At 36.5% G+C, this 27409-nt stretch overlaps 1 protein-coding gene across 13 annotated transcripts in view; it reads right to left on the bottom strand.

Annotated features, from left to right (window-relative positions):
* Positions 1-27409, bottom strand: part of LOC119000398 (caspase-13) — a 49654-nt gene that overhangs the window by 10800 nt on the left and 11445 nt on the right. For 2 of the 13 annotated variants that reach the window (XM_037065324.1, XM_037065322.1), the window contains exon 3: positions 19381-19588. In XM_037065324.1, coding sequence (XP_036921219.1) covers positions 19381-19588 — 208 coding nt within the window. Of the gene's footprint in view, positions 1-1691; positions 1974-6508; positions 6618-7864; positions 7962-8353; positions 8458-8906; positions 9017-11356; positions 11501-11920; positions 12156-12572; positions 12747-13408; positions 13507-17013; positions 17077-19380; positions 19589-27409 lie in introns of those variants that run through there. The other 11 variants (XM_037065320.1, XM_037065328.1, XM_037065325.1 and 8 more) reach the window with 11 other exon arrangements.

The raw sequence follows: 27409 nt of genomic DNA, 5'->3' as shown, positions 1-27409 counted from the left end.
CAATGTACACTGTCATTACAACATATAAATATTATAGTGCAGCTTGCTGTACAAAAGGAGTTTTTAATAGATGGCAGTGCAATTGAAAGAAATGGGAGAATTAGGAGTTTAGATAAAACTTTTAATATTTCAGTCTTATCTGTTACCTAATAAAATACTAGGAAACCTCTTTCAATTAAAACAAAAAGAAAAAGGTCACCTTAAAATTAGACAAAGCCAACTTCTTCGGTGTACCAAAAATTTAGATATTTTGACATTCTCTGGCTTTGTATTTGAATACTTATCTCTCTGATGAAATAACAAGCACTTGACAGTACTTGGCACCATATATATTTACATAAAACATGGCAGATCCTATGTCTACTTCCTGCCTACCACTGTCTCTGCTGGTTTTCCTCAGTTTGGTTAAATGTTCACTGGGGGAACTAAAATTATTTTGAAGTTTCTGTTACTTCAATTCTGATTCTTCATTGCAGATCTTTTATTTTTGAACAAAATCAAAATTGTCCCCATCCCATCCCAAATTGAAGAGAAAATAATAAACCTGCAGAAGGGCCAGTATAAATATCAATGTAAATACAGCTTAGCCACAATCTTGGACATCTAACACATGTCCCTCCTGCTGGCGGGAATTTCCCATTTACCTAGATAAGGGCTAATTTAAAAAGTTATGTGTTCTAGTGAGGGCTGTATAATATATGTAGCTTTTTGTTCATTTAGTATTATTGATAAATTCCAGTATTCCAGGCTGGGATTTCAGGTTAAACTCTGTAGCATATAGTAGATTCCTTCACTGGCAAACTTGGGCTTGAAGATATATAAGCTCAATAATACTTATAATTCAATATACGTCAAAAGTTTTGAAATATTTTAATATATTAGACACTGTGGAGGTGTTCCCCTGGTCATATTTCATAGCTTACAGAAATGAGTTAACACTAGAAAGTTCTAAGTATTGCAAGCCAAATAATGATGATGTAACTAATTAATGCATATTTTCCATTTGTCTATTCATCTAATACTTATTATGTGCCTGCTTTGTGTCTGACACTCTTCCTGCCTATTATTCATAGGCAGAGAAAACAGTTGTACTCTGGATTAAGAAAACTGGTGGATTGGTGGATAGTTCTAATGAGATAGAAAGGGGATAGAAGTGGAATAAATTTGATGGGGGGGGGTCAAGTGTGTCATTTCAGATACCTTAGTTTTTGAAGCCAGGTGAATATTTGAATAGAACGCTGAACATGCAGCTAGAGCTAACTACATCTGGAGCTCAGAGAAGGGTGATAGATGAGAGCTAAAATCTTAGGAGTTGTCAGCATATTCCTACCACTATGATCCTAGCCTTACAAATCCTATGGAGTTACTGACATTTTCATGTGTCAAAGATGCTGAGACTGTTGCTTAAGGAGGTTAAGAAATTTGAAGGAAAGCACACACTGTCCAAAATGTCTCCACAATAACCTATTTACATGAGTAACCTAAAACACAAAGGTTAAGCTTTTTAGGTGATTGGAAATCAAATCCCTTCTCACAAAAGCCAAGTAGCCCATAAAACAACAATGATAGGATTAGTGAAAGTAATGTTTTAGTAATTTAAGGATGGGAGCATTGAGGACACTGGAGAAACATTGGAACTAAATACATTGAGGAAAATTTAGGATATTTGTTGTCAATGACCCCATACTTACGTTTTGTGCCAGTGGAGAGATTTTCTGGTTTAAGGAAGGTTCGGAGAAGGATTTGACCTGCTTCATCGCGTTTTTGTCGAAAAACGTCCACTAAGACTGAGGCCTTTTCTCTAGGTTTGGCATCATAAAATTTTTCCTTTTCAGTTTCCTCCAATTCAAGAACATTAGTTTTCACCAAGCCATCCAAAACCCCAGTTAAGATCTCTTTACCGACAGATTCCAAAGACTTAAGCGCATTTTTGTTGTATCTGTCTTCTGTAAGAAACACAAAGACTCCTTCAACTGTGAGCAAAATTTAAAGGGTTTCACCCTAAATATAGGGCTCCCTGTAATATGAGGTACTCCTGAAATACCTTCTGATTATTTCATTGTTTCACCAGCAAAGTACATATTATTTCATTATACCTCTGGAATTGTCTCAATGCATCAAATACATACTTTGTATTTGCATATTGTTTAATGATTTTTGGCACTTAAGATTTTTGTATACCTTCCTATCTCCTCTCTGTGACATGGGGCTTAATGTTATCTACTCTTCTTATGTTTATCTTTCTATTTTTCTCCTTCTCATACTTATGAGACAATGGTCTACTTGAAATGTATGCTCCAAGAAAAGTCCATGCTCTTGACTATACTGTGCATTTTTTCCACTATACCAGTGATTTTCAACCAATGTGCCTCAAGAATTGTTAAAACATGCAATACCTGACTATTTAGTCAGGTATTTACCTGACCTCTTTTTCTTTGAAAGGTCAATTTTAAAAAATGATGACTGGTGATGGAGAGGAGAGTGGTGTGGGGAAATGGAGACAACTGTAGTTGAACAGCAATAAAAAATAAAATAAAATACATTAAAACATGACATCAGCCAATACAACAGTTGCCATCTATGTGAAAGATTCAAACTTATACATATTTTTGTCAGAATGGCAAAAAATATATATATTTGGGTGGGTCCCAGAATTTTAGTATTTGGCTTATGTGTTCCATGGGTGGAAATACATTGACAATCCCTGTGCTAGGCAATAGGACCCACTCCTTCCCCTGTATTTTGTTTTCTTAGTGAAAGCACTATGCTTTTGAATCCATATTTTGGTATTCACATATTTTACTCATATCTTTGTACTTAAAAACTTAAAAAATACATATAAGATTGCTGGATACATGAATTAATGAATAAGTGAATGTGTGCATCCAGGGTCCTAACACTTTAAAATTCTGTCTCAATCAAAATTCAGAGTTGAAAATAATCTGATGGCCAAGTTTTCAATTGGTAGATTAATTTGATGCCAGTTAATTTATTACTGTCCAGGATAATTTTCATTTTTATAAAGAAATATAAGGGTCAAAGTAATAAATCTTTTTTTAATACCAAAGGTATGATTTGGACATATATATGGGAAAGAAGGATATCTCATCAATTCTCAATTAATTCTATGGTAATTATCCAGTCCATCTAGATATAAGAATAGCCTTGGCATCGAATGACACTTCCTAAAGGAAACGTGCCAGGATATTGAACAAGAACTTGGGTCTAGAAACAACAGCCTGGTTTTCTATGTTATATTGAATTACTTTTTCAGTAAATGTTTATTGGGCAATGATTATAATAAAAAACAGGGAAGTTATGAAACCTGATTTAAAAGTTACTTAAATCGACTAATAACAGCTAACATCTCTTGCCCACTTATAATGATTAAAAAGGAAATATATAAAAAGCAATGTAAATCACCAACATCATTGTTATTACTATTTCCAATTCCTTTACTAAATACAAACATTAATGTGTTATATCCTTACAATAATCCAATGAGATTATTCTCCCTATTTTATAGATCATTTACCCCAAATCACACAAATTGAGAATTCACATTCTTTTCTTATGGCACAACTTCAGTAATAATACTTAATATTGATTCCCCCACCAATGTTAAGTGCTATACATGAATCTTCTCACTTAAACTTTACCAAAAGTCCATGTAACTCGTCTATTAATAATGCTATTGTATTAAAAAACAAACAGACACAGAGAAGTTAGTTAAATTATGACCGAAACCATATGTAGAGTACATTGTATGTATAGTAAGTGGGGGAAAAGGATTCAAACTCAGGGGGTCAGATCCTCCCACTCTTAAGTCATCACACTACAGTACAAGATACTCGGTGAAGAGTTACTTAAAATAACACAAAATGCTGCAGAGACTTGAAGTCTGGGTAAGCTTCTGCACATGAGGCCACGAAGGTTTCTTTTAAAAGGTAGTAGAGATTCTAAGATGCAATACAGTATAGATGTTATAACAGAGAGTTTAAAGAATACAAACAGCATGAGGGATAGTGTATGGAACATTTAGTCTCCCTGAGTTCTGGGTTTCAGTTTCACTTCTCTGTGAAGTTTCACTTCTCCAGTCAAATCCCTGTGTTGAGTGCACTCAGAAAGGTGGTATAAAGTGGAAAGAACAAATGGAGTGGGAAAAAATAAGGCTAACAGTAAAACTGAAGAGGTTTGGTCTTAGGTCTTCTTGATATCTATATATTCTCATGGATTCATTATGAATTACTCCAAAATTTATAGATTCATCCCAGATATAGATACCAAAATTATGACTCATATATCCATCTCTTCTCAATGTCCCACAAAGTTGTTAAATTCACCTTTATAAAGTTGACCTGTTTGCTTTTTATTCACTTGTTTTGTTCCTTGTACTAAGAAATAATATCTAAACACTAAGTACATCAGACCAATAAAACATGGTAACAGTGAACATCTTCAACTTTCTGAATAACTTATGTTCAATCTCATATCAATTTGTACTGATTTTATGTGATAAATATTTGTGGAATCTGACTGCTTCTCTCTTTTCTAATTTTGCATTATTCTATTTCAGGCCCTCATTCTTCCTTTTTAAATAACTTCAAGAACCTTATAATGCTACTTTTCCCCCTTCTGACTCATTCTTTGCATGAAGCATAATTAGTGTTCTAAAATCTAGATTTAATAATGAAATCCCTAAGCTTACTCTAATTTAGGTAGTCTTATTTATTCATTCTCATCCTCCACAATTTTACCCACTTTATTCATTACATTTGAAACCTCACGCCCTTCTTTTAGTTTCTAGGAAGCCCTTACTTAGGGATCTCTATGTGGGCATTCTCCCACCCCCACCCTTTTTCTTGTTCCCCCACTGCTCTATTTATCCTTTATGTCTGGGATTAGATGTGACTTCTTCCGGGGAATTCTACCTGATACTCCCAGACTAGACAAAGTATCAGAGGAATATGCTCCCAGTATACCTTGTTTCTCACTAGGCAAGACATTTTTCTTATAGTTAATTATTTAATAATGTCTAACCAAACTCAGTCATTTAAATTTGTGGGTCCATTTACTTGTTTTATTTTTAGTGCCTTTCAATTTCTCACATTTATTATCTAATAGTGCCCTCATTGCCATCTAATAATCTGTGAAGCCAGCCTACCTGGCCAAAGATGCAGCCATGGAGGTGCACTTAATGTACTACTCTCTAGCCAAATGCTGGCTTAGTGTTGTGAAGAAAAGAAAGAAAACAACTGATCCTTGTATTTTAGGAATTTAAGTTAAATGTTGTGAGACAGGTTGTAAAACCTGTAAATAATTGTAATAAGGAAGGAAACAAAGAAATAAAAGAGCAAGGAAGTATGAGTAAAGGAAATACAAAAATTATATTTTTTTGTGAAACTGAAGTCACCTTTTAGAAGGATTAATGAAAAAATGGATAAATATGTTTAGCAAGATAGGAAAACCTGTCTGAAAAGTTCAGACAATTTTTAAACGGCAATAGGCAACCACTGTAGTTCCTGAGTAAGACCATTGCATGCATAGATACCTAGAATGTGAGAACTAAAAGATAGCTAATTAATCATTTTCTTAATGATTCTAATCTGCAAAAAATCTATGCCAGATCAGTTATATAAGAATTATCTGTAGATATTTTAAAGGTTATAAATGTCTACAGTCCATTCAAGATTAAGAAACACAGGGTCAGTATAATCTGAATAAACTAAAATTTAAAATATGACTATAGATTATTCAAATTTGCTGATCTAGTTGAATCTCTTCCATTTCAGGTGAGGAAAATGAAGCTAAGAATATGATATGACATGTTTGAATACTAGCTCCAGAAATAGCTAATGATTCCATCTCTTTTGCTTTTTCAGCCTCTGAATATAAGAAACTGGACCCAAAAGTAGTTCACAGGATGGATTGGAGGGTTATGTGCTAGAGAGGGAAACCAGTTAAAAAAAACTGTGATAGAAATCCAGGAAAAACTGCCCTAGAGTCAGTATGACCAGGACTAGAGAGACAGGAGAAAAAATAGAGTCACGTTAAAAGACCAAGTATGCAATTCAATACAGGCAATGACAAAGAGAAGAAAATTAAAAGGCTCACTTACATGATTCTGGGAGCAGTGTTTATTACCTAAATGACAAATTCAAAATCAACAGGAAGTGAGATCTCAGAGTGCATTTAGAACTTTCAAGAGTTGTCTCTTACACAATAACTCACTCTATTTGCCTCTGCCTTCCCCTTCATTGCTATAAACCGAAAGAAAGGAATTAACTTCCCCTGGGTCTAAAATACCTGGAAATCTTTCTTTCTTCCAGCCTGTCTAAGGCAATGTGCCCCAGTGATTCAAGTTACATAGAACTAATAGGGGGAAAGATTCAGCTCACAAACCACAGGTTCTTTTCCTTTTGTTATTTCTGTTTGCCACAGAGCAATGAATAAAGTGTTTCTTAAGACCCACGTGCCTGACCCTCAGTCAGAAAAGACCCCTACTCACCAGCCATAGGTAACAACAGCCTCAGTCGCTTCCTGCTGCTGTAAATGAGCCACAGCCTGAAAAATAAAAGCTACTGTGCATTTCCTTAGTGCAGGGGGTGGGGACATCTAATCACAGATTGGGCAACTGCTGCTTGGGACGTCAGGGTTCATGTCCACCTGGAAATCCCCAGTAGTCAACAAATGTGTTCCCCAGCCCTTTGGGGAGAAAAGCTTCCTCCTTTAGGAAGAAAGAAAATGTGAATGACAAGACATTTTTCTATGAACTGGCACCTCTGACCTTTTTTCCTTCCTCTTCCTTCTCTCACTTTATTTCCCCACACTTCCTTCTCTCTGTTCTTTTTCTGATCTCTCAGTATTTCCGAAGGAGTTTAAGCTAACAGGTCTCCTTCCACTTTCGGATAAGAATTACCCAAATTCACTTCTGTTTTCTGTTTTAACTCTGCTGGTTTCATCCCCTCCCTGCCTTCCTTTGAGTGTTTATGGATAAATTCTTAATGAATCTTTCTCTTCACTCCCATCATATGTTTCTTTAACTGCTTAAGCCTACCTTTACGTTTAAGTTTTACTGAAGGTGACTTCTCACTATGCTATTTTGATATTCTCTGAACAGTGAGTGATAATAGAGGCAGTCTTAGGCTGTAGTAGAACAAATGCATGGCAGTACAGAGATGATATGTCCAGGAGAATAGTTAGTGGGGAAATAAAAGACCGTTGATATTCATGTTCAAAGGGCCAGAAATTCACCTTTACTCCTAATGGGTTAGGATTAGAAAGGGCTCATAATTTCCAGCAAAATGCTACTCCCTCCAGTCCTTCCTAAGTCTTATATTGCTGAGTGGAGGATTTCACCCCAAACTCATTATCACTGCATCAACAAGTGCATTGCTTGGTATACAACACAGTCTAGTGCTTTTTAATAGGGTGTCATGTATTTTCAGATAATTGTTTCGTGTTAGTTGACTATCTTGTCTTCTTAGTAAAACTATAAACTATGAGTTTCCTGGGTTTGAACCAAAATTACTTTGCATCCCTCAAATAGTTTATGGAAAGATAGACCTATGTAATTTCTGGCCAAGGCTTTGGTAGTAGTAAACTCTAGTTAAGTCACTTATCACACTCCACATTTCTTTGGCTGAGCTCCAAAATTCTCTGAAGATAAATATTTACTGTGATATTTTCATCAATACCCCTGAAACTGACAGCCCAGAAAATGGTGTGTAGAAAGAAAGAATGGTACTGTTAGGCAGTTCAACTCTCAGGGATCAATCTAAAGACACCCATTACCTGTTCCAAATCCTACCCCCTATCGTCTCAGAATACAAAAACAACCACAATAACTCTTCTGGTTTTTTTCTTTTTTATTTCAGATTTATTGGAATGTTTAAAGAAATATCTGTTTCCTGCTGACATAATTCCCAAAACAGGAACAGAATGACAGAACTCCTGGTTTCCTACAAGAAAAATAAATAAAACAAACATTATAAATACAGTTCTATTAAAAATACAAGTTTAAAAAATTACTCCACTTATGGGGACATACACACTCATGAGAAGGAAGAGGCCATGCTGTGTCTAAATATTGTTCTGTTGAGGGAAAGTGAAGAACACTCAATCTCAATCTCTCTCAGCTGACCCTGAGAAAGCGCCATCTAACTTTGCTGAACTTTAAAAAAGAGAAATGTGCTCTGAACTGAACAAGCAGAAAGGCATATTTTTAGTGCTTCACATTTATTTTACTAGACCTTGAGACCTGGGCCAAGATGAAGTTTCGACCCTGTCCCTACAATGCTACGGCCCCCACCACACATACACACTCCTGTCCTTTGATATCAATACAACTTACTTATATTAATGTCCTGGAAAAAGGTAGAAACATCTTGTCAAAGTCACTCTTTCTGTGGTAGGCATCTGCACCCTAACATTTGGTCGCTCAAATGAAAATCGAACCTACAGGAAAAAAGAGTGAATTTTTTTTTTTCCTGAGTGGAGGAATCTTCACTTAAGCTAAAAAATTTACAAAAAGTATAGCAAAATAAAAAGTTTGTGCATATGTAAGAATCATAGTGATATGGATATCAAAGCATAGAATTGACCAGATCTTTCAATTCTGTTGCTGAATCTAATACCTATGAACATAGACACACTGGGATACACTTCTTTGTGTATTCAGGGCTATAGGGGAGTTAAAATTAATTATTACTTTGAGAAGTTGATTTCTAGATGATAGCAGATTGGATCTAGCTTTCAAGTTTGCTGACTCACCAAAGACCCTCAAAGTTCTTTTGAAAAGAAGTACATTTCTGTATAATAAACACAGCCAGAGCTGTCCCTAGGTTTCCAACTAGAATAGTCAAATATCCAGGGGAGTAGAATATGAGAAATATCTAGAGCCTTACTTTTCGAAATATCTCCTCCAGGTCACAGGACCAAGCATATTCTTGCAAATGTTCAATGAGTTTCATAATAAATAATGAGCCATTTTTGGGGTGTCTCCAAGAAACATTATCTGTAAATAAAGCACATCCCAAATCTCATGCAAAACTCTTGTCTGGACAGAAAGATAGAATGCTGAAATTTTAACTGCAGCTGAGGATGTTTGTTGAGGTCGTACTGTTTTCAGTACACTCTATGCCATTGTTTAGTGAGTATGTTCAATGTTAATTAATACATTTTTACTGATACCTGACAACTATTATGTCCTATGAAGGATGCTGTATATGTTGCAAAAGCTAGTTTGGCATTGTATCTTAGTTCAAGAATTTAAAAATTTGGTAGATAGAGAGGGAAAGGCAGAATGGGGTAGAGGGAAGTGATTGGGCCTTGGTAAAGAAATAACTGTGAGTGGATCCCACAAGTGCTATTTACTAACTATGATCTAAGTTAATGATATACTCTAAATGCAAAGGCCTTGATTACAAAGGCTAGGGTAATAATTTCTGCCATAAAATATACTTAAAGGTTAGACATAATGTATTATAAGTGTCTGGGAGAATGTAGAATGTGTTATATCTGTTCTATACAGAGTAATTATATTAATAACTTTTTAAATATCTACATTGTAAATAATTTAATTGAAATCAAATAATAGTGGTCATAAGGTATTGTACAAAGAAAATGTTAACTAAATATGAAAATGGTACAAATATAAAAGAAGTACAAGCCTAGAAAACATTTTAAGAGAGAAAGATTCTACTGTGGGACAAAACAGTCTAACACAAGAGGATCTTGAAAGTTATACTAACTATATAAAAAGTAGAGACATAGAAATCATTAAGCCATTTTAAAATTACACAAAAAATATATGAAGTGCTATAACTAGCTATGCATATAACCAAAAACACAAGTGTTAACAAAATCTTTTAGGCAATAACAATGGTACTAAAATATATAATGATAACAGTTTAAAATTCTATTTAAAACCACAGCTATTTTATGATGCTGGTTCCAGATAAAGGAAGGAGATGAGAGAGAAAGTGGAGGCAAAAATCTCCTCAAGTTCTTTGTAAAATTAAGGGAGTAATGGTCATGTGTCTTCAGGAGAACACTACCATGCAGTAGGGAATAACAGCAGAAAATGTGGACCTAAGTTTACGAGTGGAAAATAATTAGCTGAAGATGACAGAACTGATGATCTTAGGGGCCATCTACAGTGGAAGGGTGAGGAAAGTAAAAGAAAAAGAGAAAGAAATCAGGACAATAGAAGTCAGTGGTCTATAAAGGGTTGTAGAGTTAGAGGTAAATATTTGTAAAATGCTAAGTTCAAAGGACTTGAAAGAATAGTTTTGTACAATTTTAAAGTTGGCTAAGTACACTCAAGCTGTAAATGTATGGGACTTTTTGCCTAGTGTCATTGTTTTTTTTTTTTATTTCTGAAAAAAAGTTTTGATTTCTACATTAAAACATCATCAGCACAATGAAGAAACAGGCTATGCCCTGAAAGAAGGTACCGCATTAAAGGAAATAATTGAATCTGTAGATTAATTTATTTGAGCAGAGGCAAGGCCTTAAGGCCATAGGTAATCAAAAAAGTGTGAATGCCCCCAAAATTTCAAAACATAATAGATAAAAGAATTGAAATAACTTTTATTTAAACCTTAAGCTACAAAGTAACTCAAGGTAAAAGCCTTGAGTTAAGTTACAAATAGGTACATCTTTAATAATAAAATTATTTAATATGCGTTTTACTCTGTATAATTCTCAATATTTCAAATGTATTACAGTATTTAATTCTTAGAACAACGACATTTGTATTTACATACATTAGTGAGGAATTCGAAGAAAGCCCAGAGAGGAGAAATAACTAGAACTAGTTTACAAATATTGAATGGCAGGGTCAGAATATAATTGGCAGTACTCTTAATCCATAGCCTAGATTTAGAAATCATTAAGGTTTCTTTTTTCAATCATTCTATACTTCTATTTGAAACCAATTTAACTGAAAGCCTCGAACTGCCTCTTCTGCTTTTTTGCCTCTCCCTTTCCCTGCAAAGTCTACTTTTCTGTAAATACATGAAGTCTAGGCAAATTGAACTGCTGAATGAGCCCAACATTGTGAATCTTTTCCACATGGAGTCAGATCCTAATTTATTCAGTGCAAATATTCCTCTACTTATCCCTTGCATTTCCAGGGGACTAATTTGGCCCCATGGAGGTTTACTAAGTACTAATTTAATAAAAATATATGCACATTTGATTGAGGTAATTAAAGTTTTAAACTGGGAGGACTGTTTGAGTTGTTCTTCAGAAGCTTCAAAGAAAGTTCAACAGATGCTCATTCTCTACTGAGTGTACGGGGATTCCTGCATTAGTACTTCCCTCAGAGGTGCCTTGCACAGGAACTCATTACCTGGTGTTGAAGAGCAGAAAGCAATGAAATCCTTCTCTACATGGGCTTTCTTAATGGCATCATACTCAAGATCTTCTGGAGCCTGTGAAGAGCTGTTTCCAAAAGCTCCTACTGAATCTTTTAATAACACCACCCCTTCATTCTCTAGAAAGACAAGAATTTTTTTCTTGTGACTTCCAACAGCCAAAAGAATTGCTTTCTCCCTTAAACTTCTCTTCAACCATATTTACTAATTTATTTGTCTCCATCTTTCATTTGTATGCATATATACACATACATCCCATTAACTTTCTTTTTAAGAACTCTTATTTCTAGTAACCCTTAAATGAATCCTAATGACAACTGAAATATCAAAGTCTTAAGGCTAAAAAGATTCCATTTTAGTTTAAAATAGAATAAATATCTACTAACCATTCATATAACACATAGCAGCTATAATTTTGTTTGGTGACAGTAGGTATTCTCTGACATTCAGGAGTAAACTCACATGCCCAAAAGAAAAAATACTGGATGTATATGAATGACGGAGTCAATACTTGTGTTCAGTCAGACATCAGCACTCACCACCACGGCAGGCCTGGATGATGATCACCTTGGGTTTGTCCGTCAAACTTGGACAGTTCCTAGTGTTCAAAATTTGAAAGACAGTGTTGATGGATAATATGTCTGAGACTTCCTCAGAGTGTTTCTTCCCACAAATGCCTTCTCGAATACCATGAGACATGAACACCACGAAAGTACTGTCAGCAGTCTTGTGCTCCTTGCGGGCAGCAAATGCCTTCAGCTCTGTAGTCATGTCCTAGAAGAGACCATACAATTGATTTTGGACAATGAGATTCATTATCATGGCACCTTGGGAATTGAATAAAGAGACATTTAAAAATTCCTGGGTGATATAAAAGTCAGTGCGAACAAAAGAAAATTTCAGTTTCAATTCAAACAAAGGCGATGTAGCAGTATAGCATGGCACTCAGGGATTTCAGGTAGACAGGAAATTGTTCTATTATTGTTTTAATAGAACAATTCCCAAATAAAAGTTCTACCAGACTCTTGCTAAAACTTCTGTGTTAGAAGGAATTATTGTAGCATTAAGCACATTCCAAGGGAGAATTTTAATTTTAGGCTATCAAGAGATTAAGATCCCAGTGCTTCAACCAGAACTTCTTTAGAAACAAGAAGAGTTTGATCATTGTCCTTGCGTTCAGGAAGAATTTACCAGAGAAGTGAGGTTTTTTTTCACATCCACAGTGTATCCCAGATCTTCTAGCAGCTTCTCCATACCACTGACATCAGCTTCAGCTCCAGTTCTATTAGAAAGCTTCTCAAATTCTATGTTGCAGATAATGAGGGCAAGACGTGTGCGAGTGGCCTTTCCCATTATTGGGTAAATCTGTAGAAAATACAGATTGCATAAATAGTCTGTTCTCTTCAATTAACTATTCACCCTGATGGTGTAAGACCTCTTTCCTTAGTTTTATCTAGAAACCAAATCTCATGAATCATAGGTTAAAAACTTGGGGTGAAGGGGCAAATGAATCTTACTATAGGAGTTAAAATGGAGTTTACAAATGCCCAAATGGCAACGGCACATTTAATCTAATTATTTTGAAAGCTACTGTTGAATGAGAAAACAGGCTTTGAAACAAGAATGGTAGAATTTTAAAACTCACTCTCGGCTTACTGGTTTTTCCAAAAATATTTTATAATCCATGCCTCAGTTTCCTGATCTATAAAATGGGTTATTTTGAGGGCTTAAGGTATTATTATTATAGCCAACATTCCTAGGATAATACTGAGTCATATTAAGAATTTAGTGGATGCTATTGTTATTATTAGTATAATGTTGTACATAGAGAGTTGTGTCAATCTTAGAACTCCATACATAAGCCTGGGATTCTAAGAGATAGGACTCTTCTTTGTAAGGAAAACAGAAGGATGATTTTCCAGAACCTCTCAAGGAAACTGGTTGTAGGAATGTACCACTGCCCTTTACAACAGTGCCTAGTGTTGCTGTTTATTTCCATCCAGATCCTTGTGTTCTAAGTACAGCACCTCTCCTGACTTTTCTTTCCTTATTCTTTCTGCTATTTCTGCAGGACAAAGCTTGACACTCCCTCCTGGACCTCGGTTGTCTTGCACTGCCTCAGGAGCTGCAAGAAACAAAAGACATTACGAATAATGACATCCTTGAGGGTCCAATCACATCATCATCTGTGTATGAAGCCACAGGGGAGACAATAAATCCTGTGCTAATTGCTAACACTGCTCTTGGGACATATCTCAAACCAGAGGAGATTTCTAGGGGTAAGATACAAAGATCTTTGTCTAAAACCTTTATATCTTAAGATCAGCAGTTTTACAAACACTTTAAAATAAAAAACAAAATGGAAATTTTTCAAGGCCATGAATGACAAATTCCTTAGAAAATAATATGTTACATGAAATAGTTAAAATATAAAATTATTTCAAATGATTTAAGGTCGAGAATAAAATTTAACAGAGGAAGAGAAATGTTTCAAAAATATTTGAAATAGAGTATTTCACAATAAATATGTTTATCATTTAGTTAATTAGCTAGGTATGACAGTAGGCATTAGAGATGGAAGGAAAGGAAGAAGGAAAGAAGGAAGAAAGAAACAATGTGTGGTAGGGGAGAGAGGGGTAGAGAAAGATGCAAGGAGAGAATGAAGGAAGGTAAGAAAGAAAAGGGAAGAAAGGGAAGGAAGGAAGGAAGGAAGGAAGGAAGGAAGGAAGGAAGGAAGGAAGGAAGATAGGAAGGTAGGAAGGAAGGAAGAAAAAGAAAAAGATAAGATGATGTTGGGGAGAGAGGGAGACAGATAAAGAAAAGACAAAAAAAGAAAGAAAGAAAAAAATGAAAAATGGAAGGGGTCTTGTCCAGTTCTTCGGGATCTCTGAAATGTGTGTACACATGAGGAGGAGAATGAAGAATATTAAATGTATTAATTAGAATAAATATGAAATAGAATACTAAATGCTAAAATCAGGATGCATACTAGATAGATTCATGACACTAAATATTGACAATGTAAATATGGTAGGGAGAGCTTTCATAGTGTTTTATGTAGTAAAACTTTAAGGGTTTACTTTCATTACAAGTTTAACACCATCCAACAGTGTGATGTACTTGCTAAAGGAGTAACATAAGCTCTCTATCAAAGTAAATATGTTTTTTTTCAATATTCGGATAGTCTTTCAGAAACTAGACTATTTACATAAGAAAGTTATGTTCAATTTTGAAAGAAAATTTTAAGAAATTACAGTATATTTGTTTAAGTAAACCCAGACATCGTGAAATATGTTTACTGTAGGTGAAGTAAAAGACAATTAGAATAAATATATTAGACAAAACTATAGAAATCATCATTAGGAGGAAGAAACATTCTCTTTCATGATAAACAAGTACAGAGAACAAAGAAAAATATTAAAGAGAAACAGTTGGATTATAACAGAGTTAATTTATCTCAGTTAAGGAACAGGGCCTTTGTTTATATAGTGGATGTCCCATCCACTGAAGTACCTAAGAAAACATGCATGGAGTAATCACCTATAATAGATTTATTACAGAAATTTCTAAATTTGATGACATATTTACTTCCTTGGTCTTTAAATTTCTTCCAAATCTAGTCTTCCTCGTTTAAGAAAAAGTGTCACTCTTCTGATGAAATAATTTGAGAAATAATTTGAGAAGTATTTGAGAAAAATACTGTTCTAGGACAAATAAAAATGATTATTTAGTAAGAAAGAAGCTGGATTCATACAAAAATAATGTTTGCCATTTAAGGAATCTAGCTATATTGACCTTGTCAAGACTCAATAAATCTGAGACCATTTTTTCAGGAAAGAAGCTTGAAACATTTTTAAGGTCTTCTTTGTCATCTTGGACCTGGGATTTCCTTGGGCCACCTTCAATACTGTGAGAAATGAAACATTTCACATTTAAATGTTTGTGGCAGAGACTGGCTAGCTTTTCAACAAAATTCTGTCTTCTTCTTCCTGTGCACACAGGTAGTCTGTGCTGCCAACTACCTTAGCAGTTTGGTTTGGCCATGTGACTGTGTTCAAGACAAGGAATACAGGCAAGATTATGGTGTGACATACCCAGGCCAAGCCCAGCACAATCTCTCACCAATGATTTTCCATATTTCTTCCAATGCCATTAACTGATGGTTGAGACCACAGTTGTCTGGGCATTTTATAGCACAGATATCAGAGTCATATGGGAGAGGTCTAGGCATCTGAGTTCACACTTGGTGGAGAGATGCCTGCTGATGAAATTTCCCCACTCACAAATGAGACATAGGCTTCTACTAAATCTGTGCCATAAATGGAGACAACTGTATTTGAACATTAATGAGAAGTAAAAATAAATTATGAAAAACAACAAACTAATTTGAAGAAAAGTGTTTGAATTGTTGCAGCATTCCATATCATCTTACCTGATACGAGTGTGTGTAGGGTTATACTCATCCTTAAATTCTTGGCTAACTTTAATGTGGTAGTGGGGATTTTTAAATACTTAGTCAGTCATAACTTGTGTGTATAAAAACAGGAACTTTTGTCTTGTTAGTTACACTCAAAACAGTCTATGGATCAAGGTCTTTGACACAGTGGCCATATGCTAAATATTGTTCTAATGGTGTAGCAAAGCATAGCAATTTTCATGAAATTATTCAGTAAAATAGTGTTTTGGCAAATGTTCACTGCACGCACACTATGAATCAATTACTGTTAGATGGGATCATTCTTATGAATAAGTCAAAGATGTCCAATTTTCTCATAAAGCTTAAAGCCTATTGAGGGACAACAATGACTTCATTTTTTAAAACACCAGAAAATATGAGAATTATGGCTGAAGAGTCATAGCAACCTATGGGAATAGAAGCTCTGATCTATAATAATAAAATTAGAAGTGGTTGGCCCTGGCTGGTGTAGCTCAATGGATTGAGCGTGAGCCTGCAAACCAAAGGATCGAGGTTCGATTCCCAGTCAGGGTACATGCCTGGGTTGCAGGCTAGTTCCAGCAGGGGACTCACGAGAGGCAACCATACACTGATATTTCTCTCCCTCTCTCCTTCACTTCCCCTCTAAAGATAAATAAATAAAGTCTTTAAAAAATACCTTTAGAAGTGGCTGGACAGATCTGGACTTGAGAGTGGAATCAATAAAATTCATCCACTGCTTGAAGGGTATGAGGGAGAAGAAAAAGCTGAAGAGCTAATTTAGGATTTTGGTTCAGATAACTTGGTGATGGTGGCACCAATAACCAAATCATGAAGACCAAAGGACGAGCAATGTATGGGAAAGAATAAATGGCAAATTCAGCTTCAATATATATATATATAAATGGTGTCTGTTGGAGATGAGTGCAAATGTTCAGCAGGCACTACAATAGTGAAGTATGGCATTCAAAGTGGGTAGTCAGAACTTATGACACAGATTCATAATTTGTTAGAATAATTGTGGTAGTGTAACTGCAAGAATAACTTCTGTGAAAGGAGACTAGAAAAAAGAAAAGGGCATAGGATTAATCTAGGATAATTACCTGCTGCATCCCCACTCTAGGTTTATCACATGAATCTCTACTTAACATCAAGAAAGTTAAGCTTCAAAGTGTTATTGCTTTGAGCATACCATACCTGGAGTGGGAGGTATCTCTGCTTGGGAATCTTGTGTATTATGACAATTTTCTGATTGTTGACCTAAGGAAAGATAAAGGACATTAAAATATTCACCCAACATGTTTAAAGTATGTCAACCTAATCTTTTGGAAGCTGTCTATTGAAAATAACTTCCCCAACTTTTAACACTATTCAAAATGTGATTTACTTAGAACCACCTGTTTACTGGGAAATAAAGCCTCACCATATGAATTACTGGACTTTAACATTTGAGGCAGAACAAAGGAGTATGTATAAGTGAATCCCTCGATTTCTGCTTTCTATGATGAGGTGGAGTAGAGATTCCATCAGCTACAGAATCAAGAATTGTCTTAATGTGCAAGTTTCATGATCAGTAGTGGTCACCTCAGGTGACCACTTCGTAAAAGGTATGTACAAAGTGAGTTGTCTAACTTAGCTAACCTGGGCTTTGGAGAAAACTAAGGCATCTAAGCTTTGACAGTTAGCCTTGTTAAGATTTATCGCAGCAGAAAATGATGATGAGGTGACTCACTGGTCTACCCTCAATCACTGGTAAGTCAATTTCCTAAGTGCCAGAGAACAGGAAAGTGGTAGAGCCAGAATATAAACACAAATCTGTCTTGACTATTAATCCTGGGCTCTTGCTTACTAAAGTTCTCTGCCAGTCCATAAAGGGCACTGTAGATTTTTGTGTATGACAGGAGCGTTGACCACAGTCACTCGAATCCTCACTTGCCATACACAGTGTTACACTACACAAAAACACTGAAGAGCCTCAGTTCCCCTATTTAGTGCATTAAGCCAATCAAACCTATAATGTACCATCTGAGGTCATGATTCATTAAGATTGTCAATTTGAAGAACTAAATTTAAATTTTTTTAAGTTTATAAGGATCTCAATATAACAATATACACTGGAGAAGCTTATTTCAGAAACTTTAAGAATCAGCAGGAGCTAACAAATGTGACATACTTTTGAGTCTGTATTAAGTAGTTCCTATTGAAGATAAGTCTCCTTGGATACAATGTGGTCCATTTCCCTGCTCTGAAATAGGGAGAGCCATAGCCTCCCACAAAATGTCAAGCCCAAGTTAACAGGCTGCAACTTGTCCCATCCTCGCATCTAGACTGCTGGACTAAATTGACCATCAACAAATTCAAGAACATTTTCTGGTGAAGGCTTTGTTTTGGCAATAGTGTACAAGCTAACTTTCTTTCAGAAAGATCTTTCCCATTAGAGTTATTCAAATAGGGCATCTAATTACCATCTATCTTAGCAAGTCGAGGGAATCTATCATTCCCTAATTGGAGCGATAAATTCATGACAGCACTGACTGAAGAGGTATCTTTTGACAAATGGCAAGGCTGAATCCAGGTGTTAGAGTTACACAGTGGGTGCCCAAGTGCCTCTGGAATTCAAGGACTAGGAACTGATAGGAATAGGACAAGGAAAAAAATGTTTTCTGAATCCTTATTGTTATTTATTGTTTTTAAATAGGGGAAAATGTTGAAAAAGTGGTAGTGAATGAAAAACAAGAGTTAAACTTTTTCTATCAGTAGGAGAGACATAGAAGCAAGTTCCTGGGAAAAACGGCTTGTAGCTTTCAAAGAACATTTTTCATCTGACTGGACCTATAAAAGATACCAGTGGCTGAGGGTTCTTCAATTCTGCTATGTGGAGGGGCTAAGGAACTGTAGAAGGGGCTGATCAGTTTCCTGAGCAACTAAGGGCCTAAGCAAGGGCCTTAGCAAGGCCCTAAGTAATATGGGAGGTAGATGGGTGGGCTTTACACAGTGGTCCACAGCCTAGTTCTTTGATAGTGGACAATGTTACTCAAAGGAAAATACAGAGGACAATTAGAAAAAAGAGTCCACTTTTAAAATACTAGTTTTTCTGTAAGTATTGGATTTATTCTCTGAGTGCTTCACCATCATTGAAATGTGTTTTATTCATCCTGAAGAGGAAAATTTGGAGAGAAATAATAAAATTTATTTGATTATACATCTTAAGTCCCCATGTCAGATAACTGTATAAATTTATAAGAAGCCCTAGACTTAACTAAATAAGTAATTAACCAAATAAATAATGTACCTTGCCAGGAGGACTAGAAGATATGGTATGAAGCGTTTACTGCTTATTAAGATGGAAAATGAGTTTTAATCCAAAGAAGGCTACTGAGGCTAAAGAATTAAGAAAAAGAGTAAAGAGATAGGGGTTAGCAATAGTGCCAAAGATTTACAAGTGGGGCCCTGAAGCCAGACAAAAAGAAGTTGTCGGCAAACTAGCATGGCCAGTGAAGAAATCAGATATGGGTACAAAGACACAAGATCTATGTGAACTCCAGTCTGAGTTGTTGTTCTTACCTGAGGCGAGCCCCAGCTTGCCAGCCAGTTGCAGGTCAACTTCAATAATCTGGTTGATAAGTATTTGGCTTGCCTTGTGCCCTTTCCGAACAACCGAATCAATCAAATCTCGGGCCTTATCCATAGCCGTGTCATTTTCTCTTCTTATTTTCTCCATCTCCTCCTGGTTCAGCACTCTTTCCTCTAATAATCCATCCAACAAGCCATTNTATATATATACTTATTATATATTATAAATAAGTCATACAGAGAAAACAAATACTGTATGATCTCACCTGCATATAAAATCTAAAAATGCTAAACTCATAGAAATAGAGAGTAGATTGTTAGTTGCTGGGGCTTAGGGAGTGGGGGAAATAAGTAGATATTGGTTAAAAGGCACAAACTTCCAGTTATAAGATAAATAATTTCTAGGTTATTTATCTTTTTTATCTTATTTATCTTTTGAAATCATGTGCAACATGGTATCTATGGTTAACAGTACTGTATTAGATACTTGAAAATTACTGAGAATAGCTCTCAAATGTCTTTTTTAAATACTTTATTTATTTATTTTTTTACAGAGAGGTGAAGAGAAGGAGAGAAACATCAATCTGTGGTTGCCTCTCACGTACCCCCTACTGGGGACCGGGCCTGCAACCCAGGCATGTGTCCTGACTGGGAATCGAACCTGCAACCCTTTACTTCACAAGCCTGCACTCAATCCACTGAGGTACACCAGCCAGGGCAGCTGGTGGGTGCCCAAGTGCCTCTGGAATTCAAGGACTAGGAACTGAATGGAATAGGACAAGGAAAAAAGAACATTTTCTGAATCTTTATTGTTATTTATTGTTTTTAAATATTGGAAAATGTTGAAAAGTGGTAGTGAATGAAAAACAAGAGTTAAACTTTTTCTATCAGTAGGAGAGACATAGAGGCAGGTTCCTGGGGGAAAATGGCTTGTGGCTTTCAAAGAACATTTTTCATCTCACTGGACCTATAAAAGATACCAGTGGCTGAGAGTTCTTCAACTCTGCTATGTGGAAGGGCTAAGGAACTGTAGAAGGGGCTGATCAGTTTCCTGAGCAACTAAGGGCCTAAGCAAGGGCCTTAGCAAGGCCCTAAGCAATATGGGAGGTAGATGGGTGGGCTTTGCACAGTGGTCCACAGCCTAGTTCTTTGATAGTGGACAATGTTACTCAAAAGAAAATACAGAGGACAATTAGAAAAAAAGAGTCCACTTTTAAAATACTAGCTTTTCTGTAAGTATTGGTTTTATTCTCTGAGTGCTTTACCATCATTGAAATGTGTTTTATTCATCCCGAAGAGCAAAATTTGGAAACAAATAATAAAATTTATTTGATTTGATTATACATCTTAAGTCCCCATGTCAGATAACTGTATAAATTTATGAGAAGCCCTAGACTTAACTAAATAAGTAATTAACCAAATAAATAATGTACCTTGCCAGGAGGACTAGAAGATATGGTATGAAGCGTTTACTGCTTATTAAGATGGAAAATGAGTTTTAATCCAAAGAAGGCTACTGAGGCTAAAGAATTAAGAAAAAGAGTAAAGAGATAGGGGTTAGCAATAGTGCCAAAGATTTACAAGTGGGGCCCTGAAGCCAGACAAAAAGAAGTTGTCAGCAAACTAGCGTGGCCAGTGAAGAAATCAGATATGGGTACAAAGACACAAGATCTATGTGAACTCCAGTCTGAGTTGTTGTTCTTAGCTGAGGCAAGCCCCAGCTTGCCAGCCAGTTGCAGGTCAACTTCAATAATCTGATTGATAAGTATTTGGCTTGCCTTGTGCCCTTTCCGAACAACCGAATCAATCAAATCTCGGGCCTTATCCATAGCCGTGTCATTTTCTCTTCTTACTTTCTCCATCTCCTCCTGGTTCAGCACTCTTTCCTCTAATAATCCATCCAACAAGCCATTTATTGTGCCAGTGCTCACTGATTGGATAAACACCTTCCTCTTCGACTTAAGCAACCTGTCTATTTGAAGCACACATATTCATCAAGTCACTAAAACAACCTCATTTTCTTTTCATGTCAGCAGTAGGGAAGAGCCTTCTTTAGATTTAGCCCATTAAATGTACCCTCCACACAGTTCAGTCATCCTGAGGATATCCACATCTCTTATTCTTCCCTCAGTGTTACCCAGGTATGCTTGCTGAATGCCCTGAAGTCTCATATTTACTGGGGCTGTTAGTGCCTGAAAACCAGCTTGACAGTAACTCATGCTTACTCTACTTTGCATAATAAAAGAATGTGAGTTAAGGCTGTTCCACTTGGGGACAACTGCTGCAGGCACCTATCTTATGCATTGTGCTCCCCCTGTCACATAATTCTGCTAAGACTGCAAAATGACAGCAGAATCCCAGTAAAGCTCAGTTCATTTCTAGCTCATGCTTTTTATTTCTGAAAGCTCTGAAAGTCTTCTGGGCCCCACTCAACTTCCCTTTGCCTCTCACCTCTTTCTTCCCTCTCTCTCAGTTCTGTTCTCCTAAACATTCACAGAAGCTAATTATGGCTTCCCAAAAAGTCATCTGCTTTCAAAATTTTCCCCCAAGATGGGCCCTTTTAGACAGTAACACAATCAAACTAACAAAACTTACCTGCCATGGCCATGGCTTTTCTCTCTTGTCCTTGCAAATGTACGATTTGAAACTGAAAGCATGTTCCACCTTCCTGTTCAGCAGGGTGTGTACATGTATTAGGAAGTACCAACTGCTCCTACAAATGCATGCCTTTTTTTTTACAAGTAGAAATTAGAGTGCTGAACCATGGATTATATCAGAGGTTATATCCTTGAAAAATAACTCCACCAGCCCTTAGATTGGCTCATAGTAGGAAGAGAGCAGACCCTAGAAATAAGACAGAAATAAGAAAGTATGTATACAATTAAATTCCCACAGTAACAAATCTCCCATTCGTTAGATAATGTAATCTGGAAAAGTAACTCACCTGTCAGTGTCAAAGTCCATTCATGGTGCTATAAAACCACAGACAGGGTGGCATACAAACAAGAGGAATTTATACCACATTTCTGCAGTCTGGGGGATAAGATCAATGCGCCAGCATGGTTAGGTGGTGGTTGGAAGGTCCTTTCCTGGGTTGCAGACTACTAACTTTGCACCATGACCTCATAAAGCAGATAGAGTGCAGTGTTTTTCTGGAGTCACCGGTAAAAGGGCATGAATACCTCTCATGAGGCTTCTGCGCTCCTCACCAGTTTGATCCTGAAAGCCCCAATTCCGCATACTGTCAGGTTGGACATTAAGTTTCAAAATATGAATATCAGAAAACTGCATACATTCAGTCTACAACATTTGAAGAAGTTGAACCATTGTGACCTCTGCCCACATCCTCCCTGTCTGTGCTGTGCCCTAGAAGCTATGTGTTCCTGAGAAGCAGTTCTGCTGTTAAGAATGAAAACATTTTTCACGAGAATAAAATATCTTTTTATCTAACACTCTTTATTTTCAGATAGTTCTGTTTTGTCAAGAAACTAACTGCTCAGAATCTGGAATCAGAACAACCTTCCATTTCTGGGCAAGGTATTGAACTTCCCCCTTCCTTGGTTCTTCTATTTATAAAATAGTTTAATTAATAGTACATACCTACATACCTCAGCATTAAGTGAATAAAAATGTGGAAACTGCATAAAACGTTCTCTGGCACATTGTAAGCAAATTATGTTATTATTTGTTAATACTATTATTTTTATTTTAATATTTATAAATTTAAAATAAAATGACTAGCCAGGTTTAGTTTATTTGAAGATTATCTAATTAAATTTATCTTTTGTAAGAATCCTCCTGCATCTGATTCATTCATTCATATAGCACATGAATGACCTACTCCATGTTAGACACATTGTAGGTCCCAGGGATTCACTCAAAACAAACTGTTTCCTTGCCCTCATTGCTGCATATTTAAGGAGAGAAGACAAACAAGAAACACCATATGTAACTGGGATAATGTCAGAGTATGGTAAGTGCTAAGGAGAAGGAATTAATGAGAGAACTGGTATGAAATATTGGAAGACTTTGAATCTAAAGACAGAGGAGCCCAGGAAGGTCTACAGAGGTCACCACTTTTAGTAAGCACATGTTCAATTTCTAGTCCCCACAAAAAAACTTGACATAGTCAATTTATTTTATAGATATGTGTGGGGCAACTTTGCCCACAAAGTCCCCCGTCCGCCACAGATGAAAATAAAACTACCAAAACATGATCTGCTTGGAGAGGAGAAGTGGTCAATCTCTCACAAGAGAAGGAACAAGATCCCCTTGTTCAAAGGCTTTTATTAGGCTTGTAACACACAGGAATGAGTAAAGCTCATCAACCAATGTCAGGTGGCAAGGATCAAACAGTAGATAACATTTCAAAAACATCCGAGGGCTTAATCTGAGACAGCGTCTGTCAAGGAAGGGGGTTGCAAAAACTTTGGGAGACATACTCATTTCCTGCTCGGACCCTTATCATATGAATGAAAGCACTCTTAGCTAAGCAGGCTTCGCGCAGGACTTTAGGAATTCTTTCCTACACCCTATCACCCCAGAACCCCGCTCTAGCCAGCAGAGGACTGCACCACCCTCCCCATCATAGGTTTTTAGGCTTAAGTAGATTAGAGGCAGGAAGTGCTTCTCCCATATGGAAATGGGTCTCAGGCTACGTCAGAATAGCTGGGGGATGAGGGTTCATCACTCCCTCTTTGTTGCAGCCCCCTGAGTCCTTCCTTGGGGGCTACCCAATTGATCTTGTCTGGCTTAGGTTGCCCTGCTTCTGAAGGGTCATACCGGTCATTGACTAACCAAACAAGCGTTGGGGGCAGGGGATGAAGCAGAAGCAGCACTGCTGTCAGAGATAAATTTTGCTTGTTAGTGACTTACAGTCTGAAGGTCACTCACTCAGTCTTATCCATGGTGGGGGGAGGGCAGTTACAACTCCTGAAACCAGGCAGAGCAGTTCGCAACAGATATGGTTGATGGAAGACAGACTAATAACAAAATGCCTATTAGTCTTTTCAAGTCATCAATTTATTTACTAAACATACTCCTAGATTACCTTAATTTCTTCTGAGAATAACAATCCAGAGTTACTCAAACATTTAATGTGTGTGCAAACATGTGCATGTGGGTATGCATATGCATAAATGCAGGCTATATCTAAATTTTTTTAAAGTTGTATTACTATTATTTTAAAACGCTATACTATTAAAAACACACTTGCATTTTGACATGTGGGCCACAAGTTTCTTCCTGTGTTCTAGGCTAAATGTTAAATTGATTTTTAATTAGAATAAAGTTCACCATGTAGATTTTTAAAATTTTATTTGTTTATTTTTAAGTTTTTTCATTTTTATTAAATTTATTGGGGTGATGCTGGTTAACAAAATTACACATTCTATAACACATTCTATAACAGGTGCACCATTCTATAACACATCGTCTATACATTGTATTGTGTCGGGGCGACTTTGCCCATAAGTCCCCCCATTTACCATGGATGAAAGTAACAGTACCAAGACTTGATCTGCTTGGGGAGGAGAGGTGGCCAGTTTCTCAGAGGAAAAAGTCCAAGAGCCCCTTCCTTCAGGGACTTTTATTGGGTTGTAATACACAGGAATACAGGGCGGCAAGGATCAAACAGTAGATAACATTTCAAAGAGATCTGAGGGCTTAGTTAGAGTCAGAGTCTGTCAGGAAAGTGGGTTTTGAAAACCAGGCAGAGTGGTTTTCAAAAGTATTGTGTGTTCATAACTCCAAGTCAAGTCTCCCATCACCATTTATTGGCCCTGTGTCCTCCTCGACTTCCCTGTATTCCAACCCTCCACATGGCAGTCACTGTACTCTCATCCATGCCATGAGTTTCTTTCTTCTTTTTCTCCATCACCTCTCCTAGCCCCTTAACCTCCATACCCTGATAAATGTCAGCCTACTCTTTATCTATAAAACTGTTTCTATTTTGCTTAATTCATTTAGCTCAATAGATTCCACATACAACTAAAATGATATGCTACATGTCTTTCTCTGACTGGCTTATTTCACTTAACATAATGCTCTCCAGGTCCATCTACACTGTCCCAAGTGGTAAGAGTTCCTTTTTATGACCTAATGATATTCCATCATGCAAATGTAGCACAGGTTTTTTTTTAGATTTTTATTTTACTTTATTTAGAATATTATTAAATAACAAATAAAAAACACCATGACAAGTTGAGAGACTGAAAAAGAAAATAACTTGTCTATGTAAGACACACTTTTGCTCTTTTTTGAACAAAAGGCTAAAGATTTTCATTTTGCACTGAACTCTGCAAATTATTTAGCTAACTCTGGCTCAGATGACTTTTTCCCACTAAACTTTCTTTGGTTCTTACCACTGCCCATTCAAAATTAATTGTTTCCTGCCTTTCACTTTTCATTATTTATTTTTTTAAATATTTTATTTATTTATCTTTAGAGGGGAAGGGAAGGAGAGAGGGAGAGAAATATCAATGTATCGTGTGTCCCCTGCCAGGAACTGGCCTGCAACCTAGGCATGTGCCCTGACTGGGAATCGAACCATGATCCTCTGGTTTGCAGGCCCGTGCTCAATCCACTGACCTACACCAGCCAGGGCACTTTTCATTATTTATTTTCATTTTTCATTGTTGTTTAAGTACAGTTGTCCCCATTTTCCCTTTCTTACTCTCCTCTGTCCTACCCACTTCTACTTCCCAAATTCAGTACTCTGCCTATTGTCTTTGCCCATGGATCCTTTATACATGTTCCTTGATGACCCTTCCCCATCATTACCCCATTATCCCCCTTCCAACCCCTCTGGTTACTGTCAGTTTGTTCTTTACTAACATGTCTCTTCTTATATTTTGCTCACTTTTTGGTTTTGTTGTTTAGCTTACATTTATAGGTGAGATCATATGGTATTTATTTTTCATCACCTGCCTTATTTCACTTCACATAATGCTCTCCATTTCCATCAATGCTGTCACAAAGGATAGGAGCTCCTTTCTTTATGCTGCATAGAATTCCTTTGTGTAAAAGTACCATAGTTTTTTGATTCATTCATTTACTGATGGGCGCTTAGGCTGTTTCTAGCACTTGGCTATTGCAAATTGTTCTGCTATGAACATTAAAGTGCATAGTTTCTTTTGGTTTGGTGTTTCAGGATTTTTATGGCATAATCCCAGCAGTAGAATTACCAGATCAAAAAGCAGTTCCATTTTTAGTTTTGTGAGGAAATTCCATACTGTTTTCCACAGTGGCTGCACCAGTCTGCATTCCCACCAGGAGTGCACTAGAGTTCCCTTTTCTCCACAGCCTTGCCTGCACTTGTTTGTTGATTTGTTTATGATGGTCACCCTGACCCATGTGAAGTGCCATCTCACCGTGGTTTTAATTTTCACCTCTTTGATGGCAAGTGATGCTGATCACCCCTCATATGTCTCTGAGCCTTCTATATGTCCTCCTTGGGGAAGTGTACGTTCAGGTCCTTTGCTCAATTTTAATTGGATTGTTTGTCTTTCTGATGTGGAGTCACATGAGTTCTTTATATATTTTAGAGATACCTTGTCCAAGGTATCATTGGCAAATATATCTTTTCTGTATGTTTGGTTCCCTTTTCATATTGCTGATATTTTTTTACCCATGCAGAAGCTTTGTATTTTGATGAGATCCCATTTGTTTATTCTTTTTGTGTCCCTTGTTCTAGGGGACATATTGTTGAAAATACTGCTTCACAGAATATCTAAAATTCTCCAGCCTATGTTCTCCTTTGGGACTTTTATGGTGTTGCAATGTCCATTAAAGCCTTTTTATCCATCTTGAGTTTATTTTTCTATATAATATAACTTGGTAGTCATTTCTTTTTTCTTTCTTTTTTTTTTCTTTTTCTTTTCTTTTGCATATAGCTGTCTAGACCTCCTAACATCATTTGTTGAAGAGGCTATTTTCACTATATTTTATTCTCCTGCTCCCTTGGTTGAATATTAATTGACCATGGAGACATGGGTTTACTTCTGGGCTCTCAATTCTGTTC

This window comes from Sturnira hondurensis, unplaced genomic scaffold (genome assembly GCF_014824575.4).
Source record: "Sturnira hondurensis isolate 20B ecotype Veracruz unplaced genomic scaffold, ASM1482457v3 Scaffold0015659, whole genome shotgun sequence".
Lineage (NCBI taxonomy): Eukaryota > Metazoa > Chordata > Mammalia > Chiroptera > Phyllostomidae > Sturnira > Sturnira hondurensis.
The sequence above is the reverse complement of the archived record's forward strand: the minus strand, read 5'-3'. Positions and strand labels throughout refer to the sequence as shown.